Raw genomic sequence first — 18664 nt, forward strand, 5'->3', positions numbered from 1 at the left:
AGAAACAACACAATAACATTAAGTATTAGAAATAGTTCTAGAACACTGTAGAGAAACAACACAGGAACATCAAGTATTAGAAATAGTTCTAGAACACTGTAGAGAAACAACACAATAACATCGAGTATTAGAAATAGTTCTAGAACACTGTAGAGAAACAACACAGGAACATCAAGTATTAGAAATAGTTCTAGAACACTGTAGAGAAACAACACAATAACATTGAGTATTAGAAATAGTTCTAGAACACTGTAGAGAAACAACACAGGAACATCAAGTGTTAGAAATAGTTCTAGAACACTGTAGAGAAACAACACAGGAACATCGAGTATTAGAAATAGTTCTAGAACACTGTAGAGAAACAACACAGGAACATCGAGTATTAGAAATAGTTCTAGAACACTGTAGAGAAACAACACAGGAACATCGAGTATTAGAAATAGTTCTAGAACACTGTAGAGAAACAACACAGGAACATCAAGTATTAGAAATAGTTCTAGAACACTGTAGAGAAACAACACAGGAACATCGAGTATTAGAAATAGTTCTAGAACACTGTAGAGAAACAACACAGGAACATCAAGTATTAGAAATAGTTCTAGAACACTGTAGAGAAACAACACAGGAACATCAAGTATTAGAAATAGTTCTAGAACACTGTAGAGAAACAACACAATAACATTAAGTATTAGAAATAGTTCTAGAACACTGTAGAGAAACAACACAGGAACATCAAGTATTAGAAATAGTTCTAGAACACTGTAGAGAAACAACACAATAACAGTAAGTATTAGAAATAGTTCTAGAACACTGTAGAGAAACAACACAATAACAGTAAGTATTAGAAATAGTTCTAGAACACTGTAGAGAAACAACACAGGAACATCAAGTGTTAGAAATAGTTCTAGAACACTGTAGAGAAACAACACAGGAACATCGAGTATTAGAAATAGTTCTAGAACACTGTAGAGAAACAACACAGGAACATCGAGTATTAGAAATAGTTCTAGAACACTGTAGAGAAACAACACAGGAACATCAAGTATTAGAAATAGTTCTAGAACACTGTAGAGAAACAACACAGGAACATCAAGTATTAGAAATAGTTCTAGAACACTGTAGAGAAACAACACAGGAACATCGAGTATTAGAAATAGTTCTAGAACACTGTAGAGAAACAACACAGGAACATCGAGTATTAGAAATAGTTCTAGAACACTGTAGAGAAACAACACAATAACATCGAGTATTAGAAATAGTTCTAGAACACTGTAGAGAAACAACACAGGAACATCGAGTATTAGAAATAGTTCTAGAACACTGTAGAGAAACAACACAATAACATTAAGTATTAGAAATAGTTCTAGAACACTGTAGAGAAACAACACAGGAACATCGAGTATTAGAAATAGTTGTAGAATGTTCTAGGAGCACACCGATGCCAATATGACAGCCAGGATATATATGAAGCCGGTTTCTCTGAGAAATGCCATGAAAACAACTAAGTCAACACAGCAGCAGCCGGCAATATCTCCTGTCATCATCACCCCTCCGCCCCCGTGTGCTCCTGATGATATTTACATATGCCCATATAAAAAGCTTCACAATAAGAAAGCAATACAAATCTACATGTAATTCAGTAAGAACTATAATATGACGTGGCCTATTCTCTCCAAGTTCAGGACACAGTGTACTCTATCCCCTAACATCGACTGAGCTGACTGGTACACTGAGCTGCAGAAGAGACAACAGGTGGTGAAATGTGTGGGTTACCTCCTCAGTGATAGAGTCCAGCGAGGACGTAGCTTCATCATACAGCAGGATAGGAGGGTTCTTCAGAACGGCCCTGGCTATGGCCACACGTTGCTTCTCCCCACCTGAAACACACAGCAAGTTAATAATGCTGTCTTGACACACACGGCAACAGAGACAGAACAGGAAGTTAATAATGCTGTCTTGACACACACGGCAACAGAGACAGAACAGGAAGTTAATAATGCTGTCTTGACACACACGGCAACAGAGACAGAACAGGAAGTAAATAATGCTGTCTTGACACACCTGACAGTTTGAGTCTCCTCTCCCGACCAGAGTGTGTCTGACCTACCTGACAGTTTGAGTCTCCTCTCCAGACCAGAGTGTGTCTGACCTACCTGACAGTTTGAGTCTCCTCTCCCGACCAGAGTGTGTCTGACCTACCTGACAGTTTGAGTCTCCTCTCCCGACCAGAGTGTGTCTGACCTACCTGACAGTTTGAGTCCCCTCTCCCGACCAGAGTGAGTCTGATCTACTGGACAGTTTGAGTCTCCTCTCCCGACCAGAGTGTGTCTGACCTACCTGACAGTTTGAGTCCCCTCTCCCGACCAGAGTGTGTCTGACCTACCTGACAGTTTGAGTCTCCTCTCCCGACCAGAGTGTGTCTGACCTACCTGACAGTTTGAGTCTCCTCTCCCGACCAGAGTGTGTCTGACCTACCTGACAGTTTGAGTCTCCTCTCCCGACCAGAGTGTGTCTGACCTACCTGACAGTTTGAGTCTCCTCTCCCGACCAGAGTGTGTCTGACCTACCTGACAGTTTGAGTCCCCTCTCGCCGACCTGAGTGTCGTATCCGTGGGGCATCCTGAGGATGGCGTCGTGGATCCCTGCCAGCCGTGCCACCTGGTACACCTCCTCTGGCGTGGCGTTGATGTTCCCGTACTGAAGGTTGTAGAAGATGGTGTTGTGGAAGAGCACTGCATCCTGGGTAGGGAGGGGAGAGGAAACAGTACAATCAATACCTTCAGCTCAACATGAGGAGAGGAAACAGTACAATCAATCAATCAATACCTTCAGCTCAACATGAGGAGAGGAAACAGTACAATCAATACCTTCAGCTCAACATGAGGAGAGGAAACAGTACAATCAATCAATCAATACCTTCAGCTCAACATGAGGAGAGGAAACAGTACAATCAATCAATCAATACCTTCAGCTCAACTTGAGGAGAGGAAACAGTACAATCAATCAATCAATACCTTCAGCTCAACTTGAGGAGAGGAAACAGTACAATCAATACCTTCAGCTCAACATGAGGAGAGGAAACAGTACAATCAATCAATCAATACCTTCAGCTCAACATGAGGAGAGGAAACAGTACAATCAATCAATCAATACCTTCAGCTCAACATGAGGAGAGGAAACAGTACAATCAATCAATCAATACCTTCAGCTCAACATGAGGAGAGGAAACAGTACAATCAATCAATCAATACCTTCAGCTCAACATGAGGAGAGGAAACAGTACAATCAATCAATCAATACCTTCAGCTCAACTTGAGGAGAGGAAACAGTACAATCAATACCTTCAGCTCAACATGAGGAGAGGAAACAGTACAATCAATCAATCAATACCTTCAGCTCAACATGAGGAGAGGAAACAGTACAATCAATCAATCAATACCTTCAGCTCAACATGAGGAGAGGAAGCAGTACAATCAATCAATCAATACCTTCAGCTCAACATGAGGAGAGGAAACAGTACAATCAATCAATCAATACCTTCAGCTCAACATGAGGAGAGGAAACAGTACAATCAATCAATCAATACCTTCAGCTCAACTTGAGGAGAGGAAACAGTACAATCAATCAATCAATACCTTCAGCTCAACTTGGAGAGGAAACAGTACAATCAATACCTTCAGCTCAACATGAGGAGAGGAAACAGTACAATCAATCAATCAATACCTTCAGCTCAACATGAGGAGAGGAAACAGTACAATCAATCAATCAATACCTTCAGCTCAACATGAGGAGAGGAAACAGTACAATCAATCAATCAATACCTTCAGCTCAACATGAGGAGAGGAAACAGTACAATCAATCAATCAATACCTTCAGCTCAACATGAGGAGAGGAAACAGTACAATCAATCAATCAATACCTTCAGCTCAACTTGAGGAGAGGAAACAGTACAATCAATCAATCAATACCTTCAGCTCAACTTGAGGAGAGGAAACAGTACAATCAATACCTTCAGCTCAACATGAGGAGAGGAAACAGTACAATCAATCAATCAATACCTTCAGCTCAACATGAGGAGAGGAAACAGTACAATCAATCAATCAATACCTTCAGCTCAACATGAGGAGAGGAAACAGTACAATCAATCAATCAATACCTTCAGCTCAACATGAGGAGAGGAAACAGTACAATCAATCAATCAATACCTTCAGCTCAACTTGAGGAGAGGAAACAGTACAATCAATACCTTCAGCTCAACATGAGAGGAAACATCAGGAGAGGACAAGATAAAGTGTAGAAACAAACTGTTCTTTCAACATGTGAAGGAGGGGACCTGTAGTTTCTATATGCCTCCACAGTGCCCCCTGGTTGTGGGAGTTTGTTGTTGTCCAAGTCAACTTAATAAAGGATCAATACATTTAATCAAATCAAGTTAGTTTTACCTGTGGTACCACCCCTACGGCCCGTCGCAGACTGTCCAGTCCAACGTCTCTGATGTTCTGTCCAGCGATGTAGATGTTTCCCTTCTGGGGCTCGTAAAACCGGAACAGCATACGCACGATGGTGCTCTTCCTGAAACACAGAGCCATTATTACTGTGGTGCTCTTCCTGAAACACAGAACCATTATTACTGTGGTGCTCTTCCTGAAACACAGAACCATTATTACTGTGGTGCTCTTCCTGAAACAGAACCATTATTACTGTGGTGCTCTTCCTGAAACACAGAACCATTATTATTGATGATTATTATTATGATTATTATTATTTGGAGCTAGAACACCAGCATGTCACTGTTGGAGCTAGAAACACAAGCATTTCACTGTTGGAGCTAGAAACACCAGCATTTCACTGTTGGAGCTAGAAACACCAGCATTTCACTGTTGGAGCTAGAAACACCAGCATTTCACTGTTGGAGCTAGAAACACCAGCATTTCACTGTTGGAGCTAGGAACACCAGCATTTCACTGTTGGAGCTAGAAACACCAGCATTTCACTGTTGGAGCTAGAAACACCAGCATTTCACTGTTGGAGCTAGAAACACCAGCATTTCACTGTTGGAGCTAGGAACACCACCATTTCACTGTTGGAGCTAGAAACACCAGCATTTCACTGTTGGAGCTAGAAACACCAGCATTTCACTGTTGGAGCTAGAAACACCAGCATTTCACTGTTGGAGCTAGAAACACCAGCATTTCACTGTTGGAGCTAGAAACACCAGCATTTCACTGTTGGAGCTAGAAACACCAGCATTTCACTGTTGGAGCTAGGAACACCAGCATTTCACTGTTGGAGCTAGAAACACCAGCATTTCACTGTTGGAGCTAGAAACACCAGCATTTCACTGTTGGAGCTAGAAACACCAGCATTTCACTGTTGGAGCTAGAAACACCAGCATTTCACTGTTGGAGCTAGGAGCACCAGCATTTCACTGTTGGAGCTAGGAGCACCAGCATTTCACTGTTGGAGCTAGGAGCACCAGCATTTCACTGTTGGAGCTAGAAACACCAGCATTTCACTGTTGGAGCTAGAAACACCAGCATTTCACTGTTGATGCTAGGAACACCAGCATTTCACTGTTGGAGCTAGGAGCACCAGCATTTCACTGTTGGAGCTAGGAGCACCAGCATTTCACTGTTGGAGCTAGAAACACCAGCATTTCACTGTTGGAGCTAGAAACACCAGCATTTCACTGTTGGAGCTAGAAACACCAGCATTTCACTGTTGGAGCTAGAAACACCAGCATTTCACTGTTGGAGCTAGGAGCACCAGCATTTCACTGTTGGAGCTAGAAACACCAGCATTTCACTGTTGGAGCTAGAAACACCAGCATTTCACTGTTGGAGCTAGAAACACCAGCATTTCACTGTTGGAGCTAGAAACACCAGCATTTCACTGTTGGAGCTAGAAACACCAGCATTTCACTGTTGGAGCTAGAAACACCAGCATTTCACTGTTGGAGCTAGAAACACCAGCATTTCACTGTTGGAGCTAGAAACACCAGCATTTCACTGTTGGAGCTAGGAACACCAGCATTTCACTGTTGGAGCTAGAAACACCAGCATTTCACTGTTGGAGCTAGAAACACCAGCATTTCACTGTTGGAGCTAGAAACACCAGCATTTCACTGTTGGAGCTAGAAACACCAGCATTTCACTGTTGGAGCTAGAAACACCAGCATTTCACTGTTGGAGCTAGGAACACCAGCATTTCACTGTTGGAGCTAGAAACACCAGCATGGTTTTATGACTTTGGGGAAATAGGACTGACATTATAACTATAGTAGAAAGACTAAACTTGCAGAGCGAAGCTGAATAAGCACCGAAGTTTATAAGCACCAGATGTAATTGGAGGGGATTTAACGTTAAATACAGGTTAGGACAATAAGAGGCACATTTCCACTTCAACACTAGAACACATTAGTGAAGCAGCCGTTCAAGTAGAGCTGGTTAATAAAAGGTTTCTTCACAGAGACTTCAGACCCAGTGACCATGTTTACATGCACACCTATATCCCGATATCATTCGGGAGACTCAAGTATTCTGTTTTTGAGTTGACACATTTAATAAACATCATATCCTGTTGACAATAAACCCCCGAAAAGCTTGTATCCCAGTTACGTGATGCCTGGGCTATGCTGATCTTAGACGGGGTACTGCCTGGGCTATGCTGATCTTAGACGGGGTACTGCCTGGGCTATGCTGATCTTAGACGGGGTACTGCCTGGGCTATGCTGATCTTAGACGGGGTACTGCCTGGGCTATGCTGATCTTAGACGGGGTACTGCGGCATGCGGTTGACGGTTGTTTTTCACGGTCGGTGAAGGTCGGTAGAGGCCGGTGAAGGTCGGTGAAGGCCGGTGGCCGGTGAAGGCTGGTGAAGGTTGGTGAAGCCCGGTGAAGGCCGGTGAAGGTTGGTGGCCGGTGAAGGTCGGTGGCCGGTGAAGGTCGGTGAAGGTTGGTGGCCGGTGAAGGTAGGTGGAGGCCGGTGACGCCCGGTGAAGGCAAGTGAAGGCTCAGTAGGGCATATCATGGCTGTCAGTCTATGGGGTTGTGTGATGATGTTTTCATCGGATTGTTCAACAAATCACTTCAGAAAATACATTACCTGGCAGTTCCAGCCACAACCCATTACCTGGCAGTTCCAGCCACAACCCATTACCTGGCAGTTCCAGCCACAACCCATTACCTGGCAGTTCCAGCCACAACCCATTACCTGGCAGTTCCAGCCACAACCCATTACCTGGCAGTTCCAGCCACAACCCATTACCTGGCAGTTCCAGCCACAACCCATTACCTGGCAGTTCCAGCCACAACCCCTTACCTGGCAGTTCCAGCCACAACCCCTTACCTGGCAGTTCCAGCCACAACCCCTTACCTGGCAGTTCCAGCCACAACCCATTACCTGGCAGTTCCAGCCACAACCCATTACCTGGCAGTTCCAGCCACAACCCATTACCTGGCAGTTCCAGCCACAACCCAATACCTGGCAGTTCCAGCCACAACCCAATACCTGGCAGTTCCAGCCACAACCCATTACCTGGCAGTTCCAGCCACAACCCATTACCTGGCAGTTCCAGCCACAACCCATTACCTGGCAGTTCCAGCCACAACCATTTATTTAGCTGAAATTCCACACTGGACCGTACAGCATACTGGCTACTTTCACACCTACTTTAGACAAGGTTCTGCTTATAATTACTGACGTGTGGTAGTCCATATTATAATTACAGACATTGGTAGGCCATATTATAATTACTGACATGTGGTAGTCCATATTATAATTACTGACATTGGTAGTCCATATTATAATTACTGACATTGGTAGTCCATATTATAATTACTGACATTGGTAGTCCATATTATATATACTGACATTGGTAGTCCATATTATATATACTGACATTGGTAGTCCATATTATAATTACTGACATTGGTAGTCCATATTATAATTACAGACATTGGTAGTCCATATTATAATTACAGACATTGGTAGTCCATATTATAATTACAGACATTGGTAGTCCATATTATAATTACTGACATTGGTAGTCCATATTATAATTACAGACATTGGTAGTCCATATTATAATTACTGACATTGGTAGTCCATATTATAATTACTGACATTGGTAGTCCATATTATAATTACTGACATTGGTAGTCCATATTATAATTACTGACATTGGTAGTCCATATTATAATTACTGACATTGGTAGTCCATATTATAATTACTGACATTGGTAGGCCATATTATAATTACTGACATGTGGTAGTCCATATTATAATTACTGACATTGGTAGTCCATATTATAATTACTGACATTGGTAGTCCATATTATAATTACTGACATTGGTAGTCCATATTATAATTACTGACATTGGTAGTCCATATTATAATTACTGACATTGGTAGTCCATATTATAATTACTGACATTGGTAGTCCATATTATAATTACTGACATTGGTAGTCCATATTATAATTACTGACATTGGTAGTCCATATTATAATTACTGACATTGGTAGTCCATATTATAATTACTGACATTGGTAGGCCATATTATAATTACTGACATGTGGTAGTCCATATTATAATTACTGACATTGGTAGTCCATATTATAATTACTGACATTGGTAGTCCATATTATAATTACTGACATTGGTAGTCCATATTATAATTACTGACATTGGTAGTCCATATTATAATTACTGACATTGGTAGTCCATATTATAATTACTGACATGTGGTAGGCCATATTATAATTACTGACATGTGGTAGTCCATATTATAATTACTGACATTGGTAGTCCATATTATAACTACAGACATTTGGTAGTCCATATTATAACTACAGACATTTGGTAGTCCATATTATAACTACAGACATTTGGTAGTCCATATTATAATTACTGACATGTGGTAGTCCATATTATAATTACTGACATTGGTAGTCCATATTATAACTACTGACATTGGTAGTCCATATTATAATTACTGACATTGGTAGTCCATATTATAATTACTGACATTGGTAGTCCATATTATAACTACTGACATTGGTAGTCCATATTATAATTACTGACATTGGTAGTCCATATTATAACTACTGACATTGGTAGGCGATGTGTTTGTCAACTATAGTTAGATACATACAGCTTCTCTTCTGTTATAACAAACACGGCCAGACCAGGATGTTACAGACGAACACTGTTGACTAATGTTGTAAAATCCTGGTAACATTCCCATAATGTCCTGCTTCTCCAGAAACATGGGTAACATTCCCATAATGTCCTGCTTCTCCGGTAACATTCCCATAATGTCCTGCTTCTCCAGAAACATGGGTAACATTCCCATAATGTCCTGCTTCTCCAGAAACATGGGTAACATTCCCATAATATCCTGCTTCTCCAGAAACATGGGTAACATTCCCATAATGTCCTGCTTCTCCAGAAACATGGGTAACATTCCCATAATGTCCTGCTTCTCCAGAAACATGGGTAACATTCCCATAATATCCTGCTTCTCCAGAAACATGGGTAACATTCCCATAATATCCTGCTTCTCCAGAAACATGGGTAACATTCCCATAATGTCCTGCTTCTCCAGAAATCCTGCTGGACGATTCTGGATTTCCTGGTTATTCCCAATTCCAGGGACTTTGAGAAAGCTACCAGAAATGTACAACCCGACTGTTGACCAATGCACTTCATATGACCATTTCAGACAGGTCAAGGCCTTTCTAAATGAGTACTTACCCTGATCCGCTCCCTCCTACGATGGCCACCTTTTTCCCAGCCGGCACCTGGAAGGAGACGCCCTCTAGAACCTTCTGGCCTTCCAGGTACTCAAAGTAGACATCCTCAAACCTGATGGTGGCTTCTTGAGGGGTGATGGAGAGAGGAGGGGCCAGCTCTCTTTCCTAGAGTAGAGAGACAGGAGAGTTAGGATAGACTAGCTACTATAGACTTATCCCTAACCCCTGACCTCTAACCCTACTGGGGGGGGGGGGGGGGTAACAAGGAGGGCATAGGCCAGCTCCTTCTCCTATAGACAGAGGAGAGAAAATGGACTATAAGTATAGAACTTTCAGGAATACTGTTTGCAGCTAGTCAGTAATTACAGTGTTCTAGAACTGGACTATAAGTATAGAACCTTTAGGAATACTGTGTGCAGCTAGTCAGTAATTACAGTGTTCTAGAACTGGACTATAAGTATAGAACCTTTAGGAATACTGTGTGCAGCTAGTCAGTAATTACAGTGTTCTAGAACTGGACTATAAGAAACTAACCTTTAGGAATACTGTGTGCAGCTAGTCAGTAATTACAGTGTTCTAGAACTGGACTATAAGTATAGAACCTTTAGGAATACTGTGTGCAGCTAGTCAGTAATTACAGTGTTCTAGAACTGGACTATAAGTATAGAACCTTTAGGAATACTGTGTGCAGCTAGTCAGTAATTACAGTGTTCTAGAACTGGACTATAACTATAGAACCTTTAGGAATACTGTGTGCAGCTAGTCAGTAATTACAGTGTTCTAGAACTGGACTATAAGTATAGAACCTTTAGGAATACTGTGCACAGCTAGTCAGTAATTACAGTGTTCTAGAACTGGACTATAATTATAGAACCTTTAGGAATACTGTGTACAGCTAGTCAGTAATTAGTGTTCTAGAACTGGACTATAAGTATAGAACCTTTAGGAATACTGTGTACAGCTAGTCAGTAATTACAGTGTTCTAGAACTGGACTATAAGTATAGAACCTTTAGGAATACTGTGTGCAGCTAGTCAGTAATTACAGTGTTCTAGAACTGGACTATACGTATAGAACCTTTAGGAATACTGTGTGCAGCTAGTCAGTAATTACAGTGTTCTAGAACTGGACTATAAGTATAGTACCTTTAGGAATACTGTGCACAGCTAGTCAGTAATTACAGTGTTCTAGAACTGGACTATAAGTATAGAACCTTTAGGAATACTGTGCACAGCTAGTCAGTAATTACAGTGTTCTAGAACTGGACTATAAGTATAGAACCTTTAGGAATACTGTGTGCAGCTAGTCAGTAATTACAGTGTTCTAGAACTGGACTATAAGTATAGAACCTTTAGGAATACTGTGTGCAGCTAGCCAAAAATTACACTGTTCTAGAACTGGACTATAAGTATAGAACCTTTAGGAATACTGTGTGCAGCTAGTCAGTAATTACAGTGTTCTAGAACTGGACTATAACTATAGAACCTTTAGGAATACTGTGTGCAGCTAGTCAGTAATTACAGTGTTCTAGAACTGGACTATAAGTATAGAACCTTTAGGAATACTGTGCACAGCTAGTCAGTAATTACAGTGTTCTAGAACTGGACTATAATTATAGAACCTTTAGGAATACTGTGTACAGCTAGTCAGTAATTACAGTGTTCTAGAACTGGACTATAAGTATAGAACCTTTAGGAATACTGTGTACAGCTAGTCAGTAATTACAGTGTTCTAGAACTGGACTATACGTATAGAACCTTTAGGAATACTGTGTACAGCTAGTCAGTAATTACAGTGTTCTAGAACTGGACTATAAGTATAGAACCTTTAGGAATACTGTGTGCAGCTAGTCAGTAATTACAGTGTTCTAGAACTGGACTATACGTATAGAACCTTTAGGAATACTGTGTGCAGCTAGTCAGTAATTACAGTGTTCTAGAACTGGACTATAAGTATAGAACCTTTAGGAATACTGTGTACAGCTAGTCAGTAATTACAGTGTTCTAGAACTGGACTATAAGTATAGTACCTTTAGGAATACTGTGCACAGCTAGTCAGTAATTACAGTGTTCTAGAACTGGACTATAAGTATAGAAGCTTTAGGAATACTGTGTGCAGCTAGTCAGTAATTACAGTGTTCTAGAACTGGACTATAAGTATAGAACCTTTAGGAATACTGTGTGCAGCTAGTCAGTAATTACAGTGTTCTAGAACTGGACTATAAGAAACTAACCTTTAGGAATACTGTGTGCAGCTAGTCAGTAATTACAGTGTTCTAGAACTGAACTATAAGTATAGAACCTTTAGGAATACTGTGTGCAGCTAGTCAGTAATTACAGTGTTCTAGAACTGGACTATACGTATAGAACCTTTAGGAATACTGTGCACAGCTAGTCAGTAATTACAGTGTTCTAGAACTGGACTATAAGTATAGAACCTTTAGGAATACTGTGTGCAGCTAGTCAGTAATTACAGTGTTCTAGAACTGGACTATACGTATAGAACCTTTAGGAATACTGTGTGCAGCTAGTCAGTAATTACAGTGTTCTAGAACTGGACTATACGTATAGAACCTTTAGGAATACTGTGCACAGCTAGTCAGTAATTACAGTGTTCTAGAACTGGACTATAAGTATAGAATCTTTAGGAATACTGTGTACAGCTAGTCAGTAATTACAGTGTTCTAGAACTGGACTATAAGTATAGAACCTTTAGGAATACTGTGTACAGCTAGTCAGTAATTACAGTGTTCTAGAACTGGACTATAAGTATAGAACCTTTAGGAATACTGTGTACAGCTAGTCAGTAATTACAGTGTTCTAGAACTGGACTATAATTATAGAACCTTTAGGAATACTGTGTACAGCTAGTCAGTAATTACAGTGTTCTAGAACTGGACTATAAGTATAGAACCTTTAGGAATACTGTGCACAGCTAGTCAGTAATTACAGTGTTCTAGAACTGGACTATAAGTATAGAACCTTTAGGAATACTGTGTACAGCTAGTCAGTAATTACAGTGTTCTAGAACTGGACTATAAGTATAGAACCTTTAGGAATACTGTGTGCAGCTAGTCAGTAATTACAGTGTTCTAGAACTGGACTATAAGTATAGAACCTTTAGGAATACTGTGTGCAGCTAGTCAGTAATTACAGTGTTCTAGAACTGGACTATAAGTATAGAACCTTTAGGAATACTGTGCACAGCTAGTCAGTAATTACAGTGTTCTAGAACTGGACTATAAGTATAGAACCTTTAGGAATACTGTGTACAACTAGTCAGTAATTACAGTGTTCTAGAACTGGACTAAACGTATAGAACCTTTAGGAATACTGTGTGCAGCTAGTCAGTAATTACAGTGTTCTAGAACTGGACTATAAGTATAGAACCTTTAGGAATACTGTGCACAGCTAGTCAGTAATTACAGTGTTCTAGAACTGGACTATAATTATAGAACCTTTAGGAATACTGTGTACAGCTAGTCAGTAATTACAGTGTTCTAGAACTGGACTATAAGTATAGAACCTTTAGGAATACTGTGCACAGCTAGTCAGTAATTACAGTGTTCTAGAACTGGACTATAAGTATAGAACCTTTAGGAATACTGTGTACAGCTAGTCAGTAATTACAGTGTTCTAGAACTGGACTAAACGTATAGAACCTTTAGGAATACTGTGTGCAGCTAGTCAGTAATTACAGTGTTCTAGAACTGGACTATAAGTATAGAACCTTTAGGAATACTGTGCACAGCTAGTCAGTAATTACAGTGTTCTAGAACTGGACTATAAGTATAGAACCTTTAGGAATACTGTGTGCAGCTAGTCAGTAATTACAGTGTTCTAGAACTGGACTATAAGTATAGAACCTTTAGGAATACTGTGTGCAGCTAGTCAGTAATTACAGTGTTCTAGAACTGGACTATAAGAAACTAACCTTTAGGAATACTGTGTGCAGCTAGTCAGTAATTACAGTGTTCTAGAACTGGACTATAAGTATAGAACCTTTAGGAATACTGTGTACAGCTAGTCAGTAATTACAGTGTTCTAGAACTGGACTATAAGTATAGAACCTTTAGGAATACTGTGTGCAGCTAGTCAGTAATTACAGTGTTCTAGAACTGGACTATAAGTATAGAACCTTTAGGAATACTGTGTGCAGCTAGTCAGTAATTACAGTGTTCTAGAACTGGACTATAAGAAACTAACCTTTAGGAATACTGTGTGCAGCTAGTCAGTAATTACAGTGTTCTAGAACTGGACTATAAGTATAGAACCTTTAGGAATACTGTGTACAGCGTGTCAGTAATTACAGTGTTCTAGAACTGGTCTATAAGTATAGAACCTTTAGGAATACTGTGCACAGCTAGTCAGTAATTACACTGTTCTAGAACTGGACTATAAGTATAGAACCTTTAGGAATACTGTGTGCAGCTAGTCAGTAATTACAGTGTTCTAGAACTGGACTATAAGTATAGAACCTTTAGGAATACTGTGTACAGCTATTCAGTAATTACAGTGTTCTAGAACTGGACTATAAGTATAGAACCTTTAGGAATACTGTGTGCAGCTAGTCAGTAATTACAGTGTTCTAGAACTGGACTATAAGTATAGAACCTTTAGGAATACTGTGCACAGCTAGTCAGTAATTACAGTGTTCTAGAACTGGACTATAAGTATAGAACCTTTAGGAATACTGTGTGCAGCTAGTCAGTAATTACAGTGTTCTAGAACTGGACTATACGTATAGAACCTTTAGGAATACTGTGCACAGCTAGTCAGTAATTACAGTGTTCTAGAACTGGACTATAAGTATAGAACCTTTAGGAATACTGTGTGCAGCTAGTCAGTAATTACAGTGTTCTAGAACTGAACTATAAGTATAGAACCTTTAGGAATACTGTGTGCAGCTAGTCAGTAATTACAGTGTTCTAGAACTGGACTATACGTATAGAACCTTTAGGAATACTGTGCACAGCTAGTCAGTAATTACAGTGTTCTAGAACTGGACTATAAGTATAGAACCTTTAGGAATACTGTGTGCAGCTAGTCAGTAATTACAGTGTTCTAGAACTGGACTATACGTATAGAACCTTTAGGAATACTGTGTGCAGCTAGTCAGTAATTACAGTGTTCTAGAACTGGACTATACGTATAGAACCTTTAGGAATACTGTGCACAGCTAGTCAGTAATTACAGTGTTCTAGAACTGGACTATAAGTATAGAATCTTTAGGAATACTGTGTACAGCTAGTCAGTAATTACAGTGTTCTAGAACTGGACTATAAGTATAGAACCTTTAGGAATACTGTGTACAGCTAGTCAGTAATTACAGTGTTCTAGAACTGGACTATAAGTATAGAACCTTTAGGAATACTGTGTACAGCTAGTCAGTAATTACAGTGTTCTAGAACTGGACTATAATTATAGAACCTTTAGGAATACTGTGTACAGCTAGTCAGTAATTACAGTGTTCTAGAACTGGACTATAAGTATAGAACCTTTAGGAATACTGTGCACAGCTAGTCAGTAATTACAGTGTTCTAGAACTGGACTATAAGTATAGAACCTTTAGGAATACTGTGTACAGCTAGTCAGTAATTACAGTGTTCTAGAACTGGACTATAAGTATAGAACCTTTAGGAATACTGTGTGCAGCTAGTCAGTAATTACAGTGTTCTAGAACTAGACTATACGTATAGAACCTTTAGGAATACTGTGTGCAGCTAGTCAGTAATTACAGTGTTCTAGAACTGGACTATAAGTATAGAACCTTTAGGAATACTGTGTGCAGCTAGTCAGTAATTACAGTGTTCTAGAACTGGACTATAAGTATAGAACCTTTAGGAATACTGTGTGCAGCTAGTCAGTAATTACAGTGTTCTAGAACTGGACTATAAGTATAGAACCTTTAGGAATACTGTGTGCAGCTAGTCAGTAATTACAGTGTTCTAGAACTGGACTATACGTATAGAACCTTTAGGAATACTGTGTACAGCTAGTCAGTAATTACAGTGTTCTAGAACTGGACTATAAGTATAGAACCTTTAGGAATACTGTGTGCAGCTAGTCAGTAATTACAGTGTTCTAGAACTGGACTATAAGTATAGAACCTTTAGGAATACTGTGTGCAGCTAGTCAGTAATTACAGTGTTCTAGAACTGGACTATAAGTATAGAACCTTTAGGAATACTGTGTGCAGCTAGTCAGTAATTACAGTGTTCTAGAACTGGACTATAAGTATAGAACCTTTAGGAATACTGTGTGCAGCTAGTCAGTAATTACAGTGTTCTAGAACTGGACTATACGTATAGAACCTTTAGGAATACTGTGTACAGCTAGTCAGTAATTACAGTGTTCTAGAACTGGACTATAAGAAACTAACCTTTAGGAATACTGTGTGCAGCTAGTCAGTAATTACAGTGTTCTAGAACTGGACTATAAGTATAGAACCTTTAGGAATACTGTGTACAGCTAGTCAGTAATTACAGTGTTCTAGAACTGGACTATAAGTATAGAACCTTTAGGAATACTGTGTGCAGCTAGTCAGTAATTACAGTGTTCTAGAACTGGACTATAAGTATAGAACCTTTAGGAATACTGTGTGCAGCTAGTCAGTAATTACAGTGTTCTAGAACTGGACTATACGTATAGAACCTTTAGGAATACTGTGTACAGCTAGTCAGTAATTACAGTGTTCTAGATAGATCTTAGCTCTAGCCCACACAAGGTGAGCTCTAAGCCAAAAGAAGTGCACTACATAGGGAATAGGGTGCAATTGGTGTGTGTTACCTTGATCTTGGTGTCAATACTGAGCAGTGTGAAGAGTGTATTCATGTCGATCAGGGCCTGGCGTGTCTCTCTGTACACGGTGCCCAGGAAGTTAAGAGGCAGAGAGAGCTGGAAAAGCAGACCATTCACCATCACCAGGTCTCCTACTGTCATAGAGCCTGTCAACAACAACAGGAAGTTAAGAGACAGAGAGAGCTGGAACAGCAGACCATTCACCATCACCAGGTCTCCTACTGTCATAGAGCCTGTCAACAACAACAGGAAGTTAAGAGACAGAGAGAGCTGGAACAGCAGACCATCACTAGGTCTCCTACTGTCATAGAGCCTGTCAACAACAACAGGAAGTTAAGAGACAGAGCTGGAACAGCAGACCATTCATCATCACCAGGTCTCCTACTGTCATAGAGCCTGTCAACAACAACAGGAAGTTAAGAGACAGAGAGAGCTGGAACAGCAGACCATTCACCATCACCAGGTCTCCTACAGTCATAGAGCCTGTCAACAACAACAGGAAGTTAAGAGACAGAGCTGGAACAGCAGACCATTCACCATCACCAGGTCTCCTACTGTCATAGAGCCTGTCAACAACAACAGGAAGTTAAGAGACAGAGCTGGAACAGCAGACCATCACCAGGTCTCCTACAGTCATAGAGCCTGTCAACAACAACAGGAAGTTAAGAGACAGAGCTGGAACAGCAGACCATTCACCATCACCAGGTCTCCTACAGTCATAGAGCCTGTCAACAACAACAGGAAGTTAAGAGGCATTAGGAGCTGGAACAGCAGACCCTTCACCATCACCAGGTCTCCTACTGTCATAGAGCCTGTCAACAACAACAGGAAGTTAAGAGACAGAGCTGGAACAGCAGACCATCACCAGGTCTCCTACAGTCATAGAGCCTGTCAACAACAACAGGAAGTTAAGAGACAGAGCTGGAACAGCAGACCCTTGGTAGGACTAGGGTTAGTTAGGGTGTAGGTTGTAGGGGTTAGGGTGTAGGGGTTAGGGTGTAGGGGTTAGTTAGGGTGTAGGGTGTAGGGGTTAGTTAGGGTGTAGGGTGTAGGGGTTAGTTAGGGTGTAGGTTGTAGGGGTTAGTTAGTTAGGGTGTAGGGTGTAGGGGTTAGTTAGGGTGTAGGTTGTAGGGGTTAGTTAGGGTGTAGGGGTTAGGGTTAGTTAGGGTGTAGGGGTTAGTTAGGGTGTAGGGGTTAGTTAGGGTGTAGGGGTTAGTTAGGGTGTAGGGGTTAGTTAGGGTGTAGGGGTTAGGGTTAGTTAGGGTGTAGGGGTTAGTTAGGGTGTAGGGGTTAGGGTTAGTTAGGGTGTAGGGGTTAGTTAGGGTGTAGGGGTTAGGGTTAGCTAGGGTGTAGGGGTTAGTTAGGGTGTAGGGGTTAGTTAGGGTGTAGGGGTTAGTTAGGGTGTAGGGGTTAGTTAGGGTGTAGGGGTTAGTTAGGGTATAGGGGTTAGTTAGGGTATAGGGGTTAGTTAGGGTATAGGGGTTAGTTAGGGTGTAGGGGTTAGTTAGGGTGTAGGGGTTAGTTAGGGTGTAGGGGCTAGGGTTAGTTAGGGTGTAGGGGTTAGGGTTAGTTAGGGTGTAGGGGTTAGTTAGGGTGTAGGGGCTAGGGTTAGTTAGGGTGTAGGGGTTATGGTGTAGGGGTTAGTTAGGGTGTAGGGGTTAGGGTTAGTTAGGGTGAAGGGGATTTATGGTGTAGGGGTTAGTTAGGGTTAGTTCGGGTGTAGGGGTTAGGGTTAGTTAGGGTGTAAGGGTTAGTTAGGGTGTAGGGGTTAGTTAGGGTGTAGGGGTTAGTTAGGGTGTAGGGGTTAGTTAGCGTGTAGGGGTTAGTTAGCGTGTAGGGGTTAGTTAGCGTGTAGGGGTTAGTTAGCGTGTAGGGGTTAGTTAGCGTGTAGGGGTTAGGGTGTAGGGGTAGGGGTTATGGTGTAGGGGTTATGGTGTAGGGGTTATGGTGTAGGGGTTAGGGTGTAAGGGTTAGGGTGTAGGGGTTAGTTAGGGTTAGTTAGGGTGTAAGGGTTAGTTAGGGTGTAGGGGTTAGTTAGGGTGTAAGGGTTAGTTAGGGTGTAAGGGTTAGTTAGGGTGTAGGGGTTAGGGGTTAGTTAGGGTGTAGGGGT

General features: G+C 41.0%; 1 protein-coding gene across 1 annotated transcript in view; it reads right to left on the minus strand.

Moving 5' to 3' along the window:
* Positions 1-18664, minus strand: part of LOC129827341 (iron-sulfur clusters transporter ABCB7, mitochondrial-like) — a 160226-nt gene that overhangs the window by 20229 nt on the left and 121333 nt on the right. The window contains exons 10-14 of the mRNA XM_055888099.1: positions 16543-16700; positions 9757-9920; positions 4443-4572; positions 2568-2739; positions 1774-1877 (exon numbers count right to left, since the gene is read on the minus strand). Coding sequence (XP_055744074.1) covers positions 1774-1877; positions 2568-2739; positions 4443-4572; positions 9757-9920; positions 16543-16700 — 728 coding nt within the window. The remainder of the gene's footprint in view (positions 1-1773; positions 1878-2567; positions 2740-4442; positions 4573-9756; positions 9921-16542; positions 16701-18664) is intronic.

This window comes from Salvelinus fontinalis, chromosome 29 (genome assembly GCF_029448725.1).
Source record: "Salvelinus fontinalis isolate EN_2023a chromosome 29, ASM2944872v1, whole genome shotgun sequence".
NCBI classification, from domain to species: domain Eukaryota; kingdom Metazoa; phylum Chordata; class Actinopteri; order Salmoniformes; family Salmonidae; genus Salvelinus; species Salvelinus fontinalis.